The sequence below is a fragment of the Dasypus novemcinctus genome, chromosome 17 (assembly GCF_030445035.2).
Source record: "Dasypus novemcinctus isolate mDasNov1 chromosome 17, mDasNov1.1.hap2, whole genome shotgun sequence".
NCBI classification, from domain to species: Eukaryota; Metazoa; Chordata; class Mammalia; order Cingulata; family Dasypodidae; genus Dasypus; species Dasypus novemcinctus.
This window is the reverse complement of record NC_080689.1, coordinates 61,201,605-61,215,080: the sequence shown is the minus strand read 5'-3', so window position 1 is coordinate 61,215,080 and position 13,476 is coordinate 61,201,605. Positions and strand designations below refer to the sequence as shown.

Here is a 13,476-nt window from a genome sequence, read left to right as displayed (position 1 = left end):
CCAGAGCTCGGCTTGTTGCTCTTCTGGCCTGAAGAATAAACAGGGTCAGGCCGAGGACCCTGAAACACACACCCAGTCCCCAGACCCATTCCCTTGGGGATGACACTCTGGTAAGAGGAAGGGGGTGAACTGTCAACTTGATGGACCTGGTTTTAAATCACAGCTGCATACCTCAGGGTCCTGGGACTCGCTCACTCTCCACCCTTAGCGGGTTTCCCTGAACACGCTTTATTCTTAAACTAGTGCTGCAGGCCCGGCCCATCTCACAGCCCAGGGGGCATTGTGACCTCCAGCAGGGAGGCTCTAGGGCTGACACTCTGAGGCAGAGGCTCTTTCTCAGGATCCAGGGACCCCGTGCCAGGGTGTGGGGTGGTGGCAGCCCCACAGGGTGTGAGCTTGCTGTGGGCAGGACCCATGAAGCCACTTTGTTCCTGTTTGTTCGTTTGCTCCATCCTTCCCTCTGACAGGCTTGCAGAACTCCTCTTCTGTGGGTTCCCCCGCCCCCGCCATCCTCCTCCATTTCTGGGTGCTGTGCTCCCAGCTGGACTACCTGGCTGTGTGATGCTACAATGCCCCAGGTGCCCCTCTTGTCTCAGGTGCTCCTCCTTCTTCTCCAGAATCCCTGTGTGATAAGCACGGCCGTTGTTCTCACCCACAGGACAGACAGGGAGACTGAGGGGGCAGGAGCACGGAGCGCACGCTCATCCTGGACACTGGCTTCTCCCGCAGGGATGGGCCCCGCGGCAGTGGTTTCTGTGGCCCCAAGATGAGGAGGCGAGTTGAGGCCACGCTGGTTTTGGCGGTGGTGGCCGTGCTCTCCCCCCTCATGGCTCTCCTTGTGGGTGAGCCCCTCGCTCATCTGAACCCCAATGGCTCTTCCTCCTCGTCCTGCACAAAGCCCTCTAGGGACCCCGAATGCACCCAGAGGGGCACTCCACCTCCAGCCCCAGGTCTGGGCCAGATGCTCCCTGGGAGCAGACAGAGGCCACCATCCAAGGGGGGAGGCTTCTCTCCAGAACCAAAGCTCATGAGGGAAGACCCTGAGAGGGGCTTGGAGCCAACTCCCCCCTTCTGGAATCCAACCGCTAGGGGGTGTGTGCACCTGTCCCCAGGCCCCAGGTGAGACATGGTGTTGACCCAGGAGTGGGGTCTTTCAATTCTACAGACTGCTAGAGTGTGTGCACCCTGTCCCCAGGCCCCAGGTGAGAGGTGGTGTTGACCCAGGAGTGGGGTCTTTCAGTTCAACAACCTCGGGCAGATTCCTCATTCCAGGAGTTTCAGTCCCACCTGGGAGACACCACCTGGCCACCACCTGTGGAACCAGACAGTGAGTAGCCACAGTGGAGGGAGGGAGGGCGGGAAGGGAGCCAGTGTCAGGAGGCCCAGAACCCAGGACAAGCCTCTCCCCTGCCATCCCCAGGCCCCTCAGTGGGTCTGAGCTCTTTAGAGGAGGGCATCATCTTTTTTCTTTCAGTGTAGGTATATTAAGTGTAATGTGCATCACAAAGTGCACATAAAGTGCACAACCTGTTTTGATACGTGTACACCCATGAAACCATCACCACAGTCAAGATCCTGAACACATTCACCACCTGCCCTCCCCCCACCAAAGTTTGTAACCCTTTGTAATCCCTCTGCTCCGTTTTCCCTCCTCCCCAGGCAACTACGACTCTACTTTCTGTCTCTGTGTATTAGTTTGCATTTTCTCCTTATAAACATATAAGGGATCGACTGGACATACTCTTTTTTTTTCTCCTCTGGCTTCTTCCACTCAGCATAACTATCCTGAGTTTCCCCCATGCCGTGGCATGCACAGGAGCTCATTTCTTTTTATTGCTGAGTAGTGTTCCATTTTATGGCTACGCCACGAGTTACCCAATTAGCTGTTGATGGGATTTGGGTTTTTTCCAGTTTTTGATTTGAAATAAAGCTGCTGTGGACATTCATCTATAAGTCCTTTTATTGAATAATATTTATTTTATCATGGGTAAACATCTAGGAGTAGAATGGCTGGGTCACAGGGTATGTGCATGTTTAACTTTTTAAGAAACTGCCAAGTTGCAAAGCGGTTGTAGGATTTATAGTGCCACCCACGGAGATGAGATTTCCTTCTCCTTCACATCCTTTTCAACACTTGGGGTGATGGGTCTTTTTCATTTCAGCCAGGCTAATAAGTAGGTATGTAGTGATATCTCACAGTAGTTTTAGTTTGCATTTCTCTAATTACTAATGATTTTGAGCATTTTATTTCATGTAGTTAAATACTTCATCGAAAAAAGATTTATCTGTTCAAACTCTTGTCTAATTAAAAAATGGGTGTGTTATTTTGTTGAATATTGAGAGTTCTTTATGTATTCTAGACACAAGTCCTTCATCAAATGTGTGATTTGCAAATATCTTCTCTCAGTCTGCTTGCCTTACCCAAGGTCATGAAGATATTCTCCCATTTTCTTCTAAAGATTTTAAAGTTTAGGTCAAATTTTCATTTTGAGTTAGTGTTTGTGTAAAGGTGTGAAGTTTGGAGTGAAGTTCCTTTTTTTTTTCAAGATTTATTTTATTTATTTATTTCCCCTTCTCCCCGCCCCCCTTCACCTTCCCAGTTGTCTGTCTCTGTGTTGATTCACTACCTGTTCTTCTGTGACCAGGTTCTGTCTTTATCAGCAGCACTAGGAATCTCTGTTTCTTTTTGTTGCATCATCTTGTTGTGTCAGCTCTCTGTGTGTGTGGGTGGCACCACTCCAGGGTAGGCTGTACTTTCTTTCATACTGGATGGCTCTCTTTACGGGGTGTACTCCTTACACGTGGTGCTCCCCTACAGGGCACGGCACTCATTGCGTGCATCAGCACTGAGCATGGGCCTGCTCCACATGGGTCAAGGAGGCCCGGGGTTTGAACCGCGGACCTCCTGTGTGGTAGGTGGACACCCTATTTGTTGGGCCAAGGCCTCTTCCCTGAAGTTCATTTTTATTTGTTTGGATATTACTATTAAATTGTTTCAGCACCATCTGTTGAAAGGATTATGCTTTCTCCACTGAATTGCCTTTGCTTCTTTGTTGAAGATCAACCTGGACTTCCTTTCTGTTCTTCTCACGCCTCCAAAGGCCAGGTGGTCTCCCACTTCCCCTAGCCAGGGCTTGAGGAATAGGGGAGGGGTCCTGAGGGGAGGATGGAACCAGGAGGTGACCATGGATGTGTGAAATTGAGTCCTTGCTCATGAGGAGAGCCAAGGGTGATGGCAAGACCAGGGGCAGTGGCCGCTGGGCTTGCTGGGAAAGACCCTGCCGAGGAAAGGGCTGCAGTTTCCTTAAACGGCCCTGGTGGCCAAGATCTCTCACTCAGGGCTGTCATATCCCCAAATTGCTCTGAAGGGACTCTTGTCCTCCGTTTTCTGTAGGGGTGTCCAGCCCTTTCAGAGGCAATCACAGCTCAGAGGCCCCGGGTGACCCGAAGGTGTGGCACGCCTGTATCATAGTACTGTGGATTGAACGGGGCCTTCTGCCAGGAGCACCTATTTTGTTCCTATGGTTTGCACCCCCCACCCCCCTGGAATTCGTAATCAGAGAATTTATGTTTGTGGTTTACATGGTTTTCAGGAGTAACAATGACGAATCAAGAGGCTCAATGGTTGTTTTACAAATACAGCTCAGAACAAAACAGGGGCCTTATTCACATCTTCTTTTCCTCAATGACTCTTCTAATGGTGAAATTTCTGTGGAATTAAACTTCCACAGCTCTAAATTGTATAATGAGTTATTCTCAAGTTCAGTTGCAATGGCAAAAGAATCCAAGTCTCACCAGCATGACTTTGGGGTATGTGTGGGGTAGGTAGTTTACTGTAAGCAAGAATTTCAATTCTTTGGATCTGTTAGTTCAGGTGTGATGGCTAATTAGGTCTTTGGCTATTGTTTGGTCCAAGGTCAGGGGGTCACAGGCCACTAGGGGTGCTCTCAGGGCCATGGTGTAGGCATCTCCCCACGGAAATCTTCAGAACACGGTGGTAGATCTTTATGCTTCACCATGAAATGGGCCTCTTTGCCTGACCTCTCCATTTCCTCCACTGCAGGTTCCGACCATTTTGGCGTGGTGGCCGAGATAAGGAAGCTCTCCAGCTATTTAAAGAACATTCTAGCACCTGGGCTGTGGAGATGCAGATGCTGAAGTACAAGGTGGACAATGTCTGTTCTCAGATCCAGATGCTCAGTGGCCACCTGGAAAACACCAGTGCTGACATCCGGATGGTCAAAGGAGTTCTAGAGGATGCTGGCACCTGCCATATCCAGACCCAGATGTTAAGGATTTCCTTGGAGGGGGCTGTTGCTGAGATCCAGGGCCTAAGGAGAGCTCTGGAAAAGGCAAACACATTGAATTCCCAGACCCAAGATTTCTTACAAAGCAGTTCAGAAAACACCAGCTTTGTGCTCCACATGTTAAGCCAAGACCTAGAAGATGCCAATGCTGAAATTCAGCTGTTAAAGGTAGGTTTACACTTGGCAAATATGAGCTTACAGAATGCCAGTGTTCAGACTGAACTTTTGAAAGGCAATCTGGGGAGTGTCAAAGTTTTAAGGACCCAGCACCAGGTTTTAAGCAGCAGTTTGGAAGGGCCCAGTGCCGAGATCCAGAGGCTCTGGGGAGCTCTGGGAAATGCAAGTGCTTTCAATTTGCAGACCCAGCCCTGTATAAAAGGCAGTGTAGACAACAGCACTTTTGAGATCCAGTTATTAAGAGGTCCCTTGGACAGGGCTGATGAAGTGATTCAGTTGTTAAAAAGATATTTGGAAACTGCCATTGCCCAGACCCAAATGGCAAAGGGCGGGATGGAGCAGACAAAAGCTGAGCTCCCAGGAGTAAGAGCAGAGTTGGAAAATGCTAAGAGAGCTTTAGAGACCCTAAAACAATGAATGAAGGGTGCTGCCTTTAATTCCCAGACCCAGATGTTAGAAAAGAGACTGAAGGAGGCACAGGACGAGATCCAGAGGCTAAAAGTTAATGTGAGTAATACCAACTCACTAAGTCTGAAAATCCAGGAGCAGGAGAGCAGCCTGGAGACCCTCCGCGCAGCCTGTACTTCACAGGAGCAGCTACAAAGGACCCAAAGTAAGTGGTAGGGAGGGTCCACCATGGGGAGGGCAGAGTTGTTGGGATGTTTCTGCCCCTTTAGCCTCAAGCATGTGTCTCTTCTGGGAAAGAGCAAGGGTGGTGGAGAGAGGACAAATCCAATAAAAGCAGCTTCTCTGTTGCCCAGGTGGTAGCACAGAAGATGTGAGAATCTATGTCCTTGCTCTCAGGTGGCTTATAATCTCTCCACCAAATTTCTCCTTTGGCAAAGCAGATCTTTGTGATGAAGGCATGTGGTAATGGCAGAGTGTGCTTGTGGGGCCAGACAACCTGTTTGTGACTTCCAGCTATCACAAACGGTGTGAACCTGAGCAAGTTGCTCACCTTCGCTGAGCTTCACCTGCACAATGGGGGCAATAGGATTTGCTTCACAGGGAGGATCAAGTGAATCAACACAGGTAACGCACTTAAGCTAGTAGGCAGCATTCGTGCATGTGTCTGACAAACTTTCATGAACATCTACCATGTGTCAGGGGGTTAAAGATGAATAAGACATGACGCCTGCTCTTGAGAAGGTTGGGAGATGCAAGATGGAGACAGACCTGTAAGCAAAGTCAAATAGATTGGTGAAAGAGGTGTTAAGTTAGAAGCAAGTACTGGGACTGAGAGGGGGGAGGCAAATAGAAAGGGGAGAAGGGACCTTTTGTGGAAGGGGGGGACTAAATCTACTTATCTGTCATCTATCTAATCATCTATATAATCTATCTATGCAAGTTTAAAAAGCAAAACCTTAACTGCATGAACTCACTCAGACATTTTATATTCTATTCTTTAAAAAAAGATCAAAGCATGTAAAAGCTGATAAACCAAATTTATGACCCACTAATGGGTCAGCGATTGCAGTTTGAAAAACACTGGGTAGAGGGGTGGCCAGGGCTGGAGAGACACACGCTAGATTGGAAGGGCTCTGAGTGAGCTTAGCTTTCATCCTCCAGGAAATGAGGAGCCACTGAAGGGTTTTAAGGAGAACCCTGAGGTTCTGACTTGAGTGGTCAAATGGAGGGGTCCCCAACTGAGAAATAAAGGAGGAAGAGGAGCAGCAAGATTTGCACATGCTGGCTGTGGTGCTCTGGGGGACAGCCAAGTGGACATCACCTGCAGGCTGTCTGGAGTTGAGGAGAGAGGCCGGGGCTGCAGACATAGGCTTGGGTGTCCCGGGTGTGGGGGTTCTGGTTGCAGCAGTGGATGTGGGGGATTGCATGAGACAAAATGCAGAAGAGTGTTGAGGGTGGGGCCAGGAATCAACCTTCAGGATGCAAGAAGGGAAAGATGTGTGTGAACCAACTGAGGACAGGGGAATTGGGAGATGTGCATGTGGGAAAGCCAAAAGAGGAAAGAAATTCCAAACGGGAGCAGTCAGTTCTGGTACATGCCAGAGAGGCCATGTAAAATCAGAACTGAAAAGCATCCACTGAGGCTGAGCAATTAATAAGTCATTAGAATGAAGTTTCAGTGGAAGCCAGACCACTGCTGTTGGCCGTGAATTGATCAGGTATATGAGTCTGTCAAGGAACAGAGCTGACAGGGAAGGAGAGACGAGGGGAAGAGTAAAAAACAATGCACATCATCTATTTCTCCATTACAACATGTTTCTATTAATTATAAACAGTGTGGCAAATATTGAAAAATTGCAAGATGAGAAAACAAGCATCTGTATTGCCATGAAAATTTGCAAGACTTCCATGTGAACCCCCTGCTAATATTTTGGTGAACTTGAGAGAGTGTTTCTAGAATCACATAGGCTTCAGCTGAGGTTTACAGAAAGGAAACAGCAAAGAGGTGGAGGTTGAAGATACGGGAGGAGAGAGGGAGGAGAGTGAAATGCATGATGAGTGACTGGCCTTGAAGGAGGTTGGGATGGCACTTGAATCTCTGAGCCTGGGAGGGGAGCAGGTGTGGAAGTTGGTGTCCACCATACTGTGCAGATATGGGAACACGAGACTGCGAGAGCTGCTGTTAACCACATCTGTTTCTGGGTGGCATAGGAGGTCACTTGCTAAGGAGGAGGATGCCTGTAGGGAGCTGGGGGAGAGAAGGGATGGTTGAGAGAAGCTGCTGGAGAGATGGGGGCTGACAAATGAGGACTTGGCAGGCAGTGCCGAGCCCCTGCTCTTTGCCCCTGTTTCCAGTCGAGTCTAAGGAATCACTGGCCATGCGGACCAGTGCCTGGAAGTCTTTCCTCCTTCCTGCCTCTCCTCGAGCCCCACTGCTGCCCTCCTGCTTTAGTATGGACTGAGAGGTGCTCCATCCTGGCTGTGCATTGGGGTCACCCAAGTGCATGCCTGGGGCTCATGTACAGAATCTTATGGATTTTGGTCTGGGATGCAGCGTCAGCACCACGAAGTTTTAAAACATGGGCAGTCAGGGTGGAGTATTATTTAACTTTTTTCTTAAAGGGCCAAATAGTACAATTGAGACCTGTGGGCCACAGTCTCTGCCAGGGCTCCTCAGTGCTGCATGAAGCAGCCAAAGAGAACGTGTAAATGAATTGGCGTGGCTGCTCGAATGACACTATTTATAAAAAGAGGCTGGTGTTGGGCCATAATTGATCCTCCCCGGGTTTAGATGACTGGTTCTGAGGCTTCAGAGAGCATAAGAGTCACACGCGGCCTTGTTAAAACACAGACTGTTCAGATGCAATTTCTGGAAAAGCAGGTCTGCGCTGGGCCTGAGAAGGGGCATTTCTACCAAGTTCCCAGTTGGCGCGATGCTCCTGTTCCAGGGAACACACTTTGAGAACGCGTGGTCCACGTGGCCTGTCTCTTCCTGAGATCTTTGCAGTTGGGTTCTGATGGATGTTTCTGGTCCAAGCAGGGTGGTCTTTTTTCCCTGTTGTATCTTCACATTGCACCACATTGAAATATTTACAGAGCAAATCTGCACCATCCGTAAAACCCTTCAGAGCCTCCCATTGCTCACAGGGAAAAATCCAAATTCCTTGTCATGGGCATAAGATCTAGTGCTGGCAGCCTCTCCAGGCTCTTCCCCCACCCCTTGCATGCCGGCCACACCCCAGGTTTTGCACAGATCAGCTTGTGCCATGCCGTTTCCTGCCTGCCTGCCTTTGCACCTGCCATTTCCCCTGTCTGGAAGGCTTTTCTTGGACCTGATCCCCTGGCAAACTCTTCCTCAGTATTTTTGGTTTTTTTTTTAGTGTTTTTCTGATTAAAAATTTAAAAAAATGTTAGAGCACTTGTAGGTTTACAGAAAAATCCTGCAGAAGGTAGAGAGCTTTGCCCATGATTAACGTTTTCCCTTAGTGGGTACTTTTGTTACAATCGATGAACCAATATTATTATAATCATATGATTAACTATAGTCCATAGTTTAGAGTAGGGTTCACTCTTTGTATTGTACAGTTCTATGTTTTCTTAAAAAAAATTTTTATTGTGGTAACATATATATAACATAAAAGCTCCCATTTTAACTGCTTCAGTATATACATTCACAAAATTGTGCTACCATCATGATCTTTTCTGGCTGGAAGCTTTCCTTGGCCCCAGACTGAAACTTTACCAAATAAGTATTAATTCCCCATCCCCCACCCCTCAGTTTTTTTTTAAAGACTCATCTCAAGGAACATCTCATCCCAGATTGCCTTGCTAAGCCCCCCCCCAGCCCAGGTGACAGAGACGACACCCTCTTTCATGCCTCTATTCTAACCTGCACGTGGCATTTAATTAGTTTATCATCTGTCCCCTTCTTACATCTGTCTCACTTCACAAGACTGTAAATTCCTCGAGGGCATGAATCGTGTCTTATTGGTCTTTTTATAACAGTCCCCGGGTCATAGAAGCTGAGGAATGTCGAACAATGAATGTATGAATGTTGAAGGTATGAATGAAGAAATGAGTGTTGTGGCAGCATTTCAATAGCTGCGGTAGAGATGATACTAAAGAGCAGGATGTGGTGACAAGGAGGGAGGAAAGAGCTGAGACTTGGGGCTCCTGGTGACAGGATGAGCTCTTAGTGTGTGACACCTGTGAGGGCAGGTAGAGCAGGTGATGAGGAAGTCCTGGGATAGTCCTGGGTGTGGGCAGCCAGAGTGGATGGAGATCAAGTCAAGGAAGTAAGGAAGACTCTGGATGGATGGACAACTTCCTTGAGAGATGGTGGGAATTGAGATGTTAGGACTGTACGGTGGCAGCAGTGAGATGGGAAATAAAGTGACAGAAAGCACATGTCTCAGAAGAGAGTTTTTCTGGGTAGCAGAGCCGAGTGTCCCAGGATTATTGAGCCAGGCGTCTTGAGCTGCTGTTCCCTGGCGTATTGGGTAGTGGGACAGGGGCGTGGTCTCAGCAGCACTTGCCCTTGCGGAACCGAGCCTCAAGGACGTGGGCCTCAGTGGCCAGCTGCTGACGGGTTCAGGAAGGCCAGCTCTGGGACATCCACCATCAGCCCCTGGTTCCCTCTCTTCCCACCTCTGCTCCAGCTCAGTATGTCCAGTTTCTCCAGGATTGCTGTAAGTTCTACTGTCGGAGCTTGCATTACTTTTTTGATGTCAAGAAGTGTTCGGAGGAGGCTGAGCAGTTCTGTGCATCCCAAGGAGCTCACCTGGCATCTGTGTCCTCTGAGGAAGAGCAGGTCAGAGCTGGGGGCTTGGGGTGGTTCTGACAGGGTTGGTGAGTGACAAGAGACTTTGGTGCTTTGACCTTCCTCCTCTAGGGTAGGGCACAGCCTATAACCTTCATGTCTCCTGTCAGGCAGGGAACAATATTGGATTCCTCTGAGCACCTTGCACTGGAGGCAGAAACCTGGACAACAAACCCCACTGTCCTCAATGAGCGGGGAGATTCTCAGAGGTGGACAGATGCCAGCAGCAGGGCAGGGCAGAGGCGGGTGGCGGGGCAGCACCCTGAGAGCGTGAGGGAGCATGCTTTTCCCTCAGCCCCTCAGGTCCCTTTGGGCTTCCTCTCCAGTCATCAGGCTTGATTTTTTTTAATCATCATCCCCCTTGAGGCTTGCTTGCTGTCTGCTCTGTGTCTATTCGCTGTGCATTCTTCTGCGTCTCTGTATTTATTTTTGAATTTATCCCACCCCATCCTTGAGGCTTGCTTGTTGTCTGCTCTCTGTGTCCATTTGCTGCGTGCTTTTCTGTGTTTTTACTTGCCTTGCATTTTGCTGTGTCACCTCGCTGAGTCAGCTCTCCGTAGCGCTTATAGGCCAGTGCTCTCGGTGATGTGTGGGTGAGCCTGCCTTCACAAGGAGGCCCCGGGACACGAACCCAGGGCCTCCCATATGGTAGATGGAAGCTCAACTGATTGAGCCACACCTGCTTTCCCAGTCTTGACTTTTTTAAATGAAGAAGTTGAATGTTCTATTAGTAGGATAATAAGCAATAGTTACAATATTATATAAGGCTTATGATAACAGTGTTACCCTTAAATTACATACTTTTCAGAAGGATTTTTTGTTTTCAGGTCATATTGTGAATTGTGAATATAATAACTAGACTGTAGCCTAAGTCACAGAGTGCTGTGAAAAAAAAAAAAGAAACACCCTGTATTATGCTTATCTTCAATCATTTGAAAGTTTATTTCAATAATGTAGCTGCAACATGTAGCTTTTCCATTGATATTGCTACAAGTTGCCATTTTAAATCTCTATCCACCACAATTTAAAATAACTATTCTGGATTAAGTTGCTTCAGATTAGTTTATTTTCATTCCTACATAGATTTTACGTATTTCTCAAATGCTCCTTCACTCCTTAGTTGAACATGTTCAGTATCTTCTTAATCAGCAACCACCTGGGTAAAAAGATTTGTTGACAAGTCCTGGATTTTCTGCAACAACTTCATAAATTTCTGTTGGTTCTCCTGATAGAGGAGAATAGAGTTCGCTAGTAGCTTTTGCACTTTCTGAAGCACCCAGCTCATCTCGTTTGTTCAGTTTTGTCGCAACTTTGAGAAGACTAGAGAGAACAACATGTCCCAAAGCTTCCTGTGCAAAACTGCCGAGTCCTGTGTTCCAGCACTGTTTTCTGCTGTTATCTTTTCATGCTTGCCTGGGAATTTCTGCACTGAGAGCAAAATGGGCCGGTGCGCAGTGTCCGGGTGGCACCAGCACCCCCCCCCCCAGACACCCCCTGTTCCACAGGGGTGCAAGTCAATCTAAAGGGGCCCTGTCTGATAGGGATCTGAGTGCGAGTTCTGGGGTGGAAGTTGAAAGGCCCTCCCCTCTCCTTTCCCCAACTTGCCGCCTCACAGACACCCTCCCCATCCTTGGATCATCAGTGACTCAGGATGTCCTCAGCAGACCCAGGCCTGTAGGCATCACATTCTGTCCCTATTCTGGGGCTGCAAGGGGACTAGGGAGCTGTGTCACTTTAGCTTCATGTGTCACAGCAGGGACAAGGGCCACTGCCTGTGTCTAGCTGAATAACTTCCCTCTGTTTCCAGGTTTTTGAGCAAGGAACAGTTGGACAACTGGACAACGGGAATGGGCACACAGAGGACTGTGTCCATCCTCAGCAGATGTGGAGTGACGTATAATGTGATGCCACCTACCAGTGAGTCTGCAAGAAATCCATGGGTCACGATGTGGCCTCAGTGCAGAGCAGAGATGAGGGGCCCCTCCCGACGGCCAGCTCTGGGCCTCTTCCGTGCTGCCTGCAAGCCTTGAGCCTCTGGCCTCTGCTTGCTCTCTGGGGCTTCCACTTGGCCTCTTGGGTGTCCTGCCTTGAACTGTTGTTTAACCCTTTGGAGGCAGGATAGAATAGGGACCTAAGGAGGAAGGGGCAGAAAAACCTAATAAGCCTGGCAAGAGAAACTGAGGCATTGGCCTGCTGGCTAGCATGAATGTGCTGAGCACACGGGCAAATTAGGAAGGGGCAGCTTACAGCACACACTCTGCAGCTTACAGCACACAGCACACACCCAGCAGCTCTGTGATCAGGAGGCAACCTCATTACATGGCGGAAAGAGGGACAGGGCAAGGGGGGCAGCACCCCCACCCCCACTCACTTTCAGGTTACCTCTTGACTCTTGGACAGTGACCAGAGGCCGATCACCAGCAGTCAGCACAGCCTGCAGAGCTCAGGAACAACAGCCAGAAGCCAATCACCAATCACCAGCATCCCCTAACCCAGCCCCTAACCCGGTAAGGGAATCAGATCACCTAGTAGAGTTCCCCTGCTGTGTCTCAAGTATGCCAATCAGGGCACAACTGGAGACCTGTACCCCCATATATCATGGGACCCCAGGGCAGAACTTCACATTTCACCCCCTTGCCTGCACCCCTGCAGGTGCACTTACCTTCTCTTGCTTCACCCCCAATAAATTCTTTGCTTGCCTGATTAATTTGTGGCTCATCCTTGAATTCTTTCTCAAGAAGAAGCTTAGGACGTCGATACTGCCTCTGATCACACTTTCAAGACGTTGGCCCCATGTAAACAGGGGGACTAGTGGTGTGCCCTGGTGTGCTCCTCAGTGTCCACCTCCAGGACCAGCATAGGCTGTCACACAGCAGATCCTCAGTAAACACTTGATGAGTGAATGAAAGCCCTTTGTGTGTTTATTTATTTTTGATTCTATTTCTCTTTATTAGAAAAGACATGAAAAAACATTTGGGTCCTTACTGAAAATGCAGTTTTTCTTGTTTTCATTTCATTATTGTTGATGCAGACATTGCACATCTCCAACAGGACATGGTACTTTATTCTGATAAAAGAAGGATCATTTTTTGTTCCAAACACAACAGTCTTTGATAGACACCCAGAAAAAATGGCTATGCTCCCCCTAAATCACTGCCTTGTTTCCATTGCTTAAGGCAGAGTTCTGAGTGGGATAAAACTTGGGGTTGAACTCAGGTGACATTCTCACCTTGTCTAGGTAAAAGGCTCACTAGGAAGCAGATGCATCAGCATTTGGAACTTCTCACTAGTTCTAGTAAAAGAGGTTAGAAGGCTTGCTTCCTCCCGGGGTCAGCAGCACTCTGGCTGGCTGACAATCCTCAGGTTCCTTGGTTTTCTGATCTTTTGGAAATGCTCTCTCCTTTGTCTTGCAGCTTCCATAGACTTCCAGATTCTAGCTCCTCCCCTTGGCTTTTGCTTGTTTATCTCTTATAGCCATTGTGTGCATGCACAGGGAACACTGTGCAGAATTCTGGAGACAAGCCTCTGCAGCGTTCCTCCTCTGTAAACTTCCACTGCTCTCAGTCTCCTGAAGCTCCCATCCCACTTGGCCCTTGCCTCAGCTCAGCAAGACTGTCATGCCCCATTTGAAAACCCCCTTCTTGCACGACCTCATCCAGAAAGAGCCTCCAGGAAGAAAAGCAGGGAGTTGGAAGGCTTCCTTGTCTCAGTTTTTCTCTTTGTGTTCAATGTCCAAAAACAATTATTTCATCTGTTTTGTCTAGT

At 48.5% G+C, this 13,476-nt stretch overlaps 1 protein-coding gene across 1 annotated transcript in view; it reads left to right on the top strand.

Annotated features, from left to right (window-relative positions):
- Window positions 1-12,414, top strand: part of LOC111767147 (C-type lectin domain family 4 member F-like) — a 33,252-nt gene extending 20,838 nt beyond the window's left edge. Inside the window, exons 2-5 of the mRNA XM_058278800.2 lie at window positions 4,064-4,475; window positions 4,929-5,097; window positions 9,551-9,702; window positions 11,519-12,414. Of these exons, the coding sequence (XP_058134783.1) occupies window positions 4,064-4,475; window positions 4,929-5,097; window positions 9,551-9,702; window positions 11,519-11,611 (826 nt within the window). The 3' untranslated portion in view covers window positions 11,612-12,414. The remainder of the gene's footprint in view (window positions 1-4,063; window positions 4,476-4,928; window positions 5,098-9,550; window positions 9,703-11,518) is intronic.
- Window positions 12,415-13,476: the final 1,062 nt, after the last annotated feature.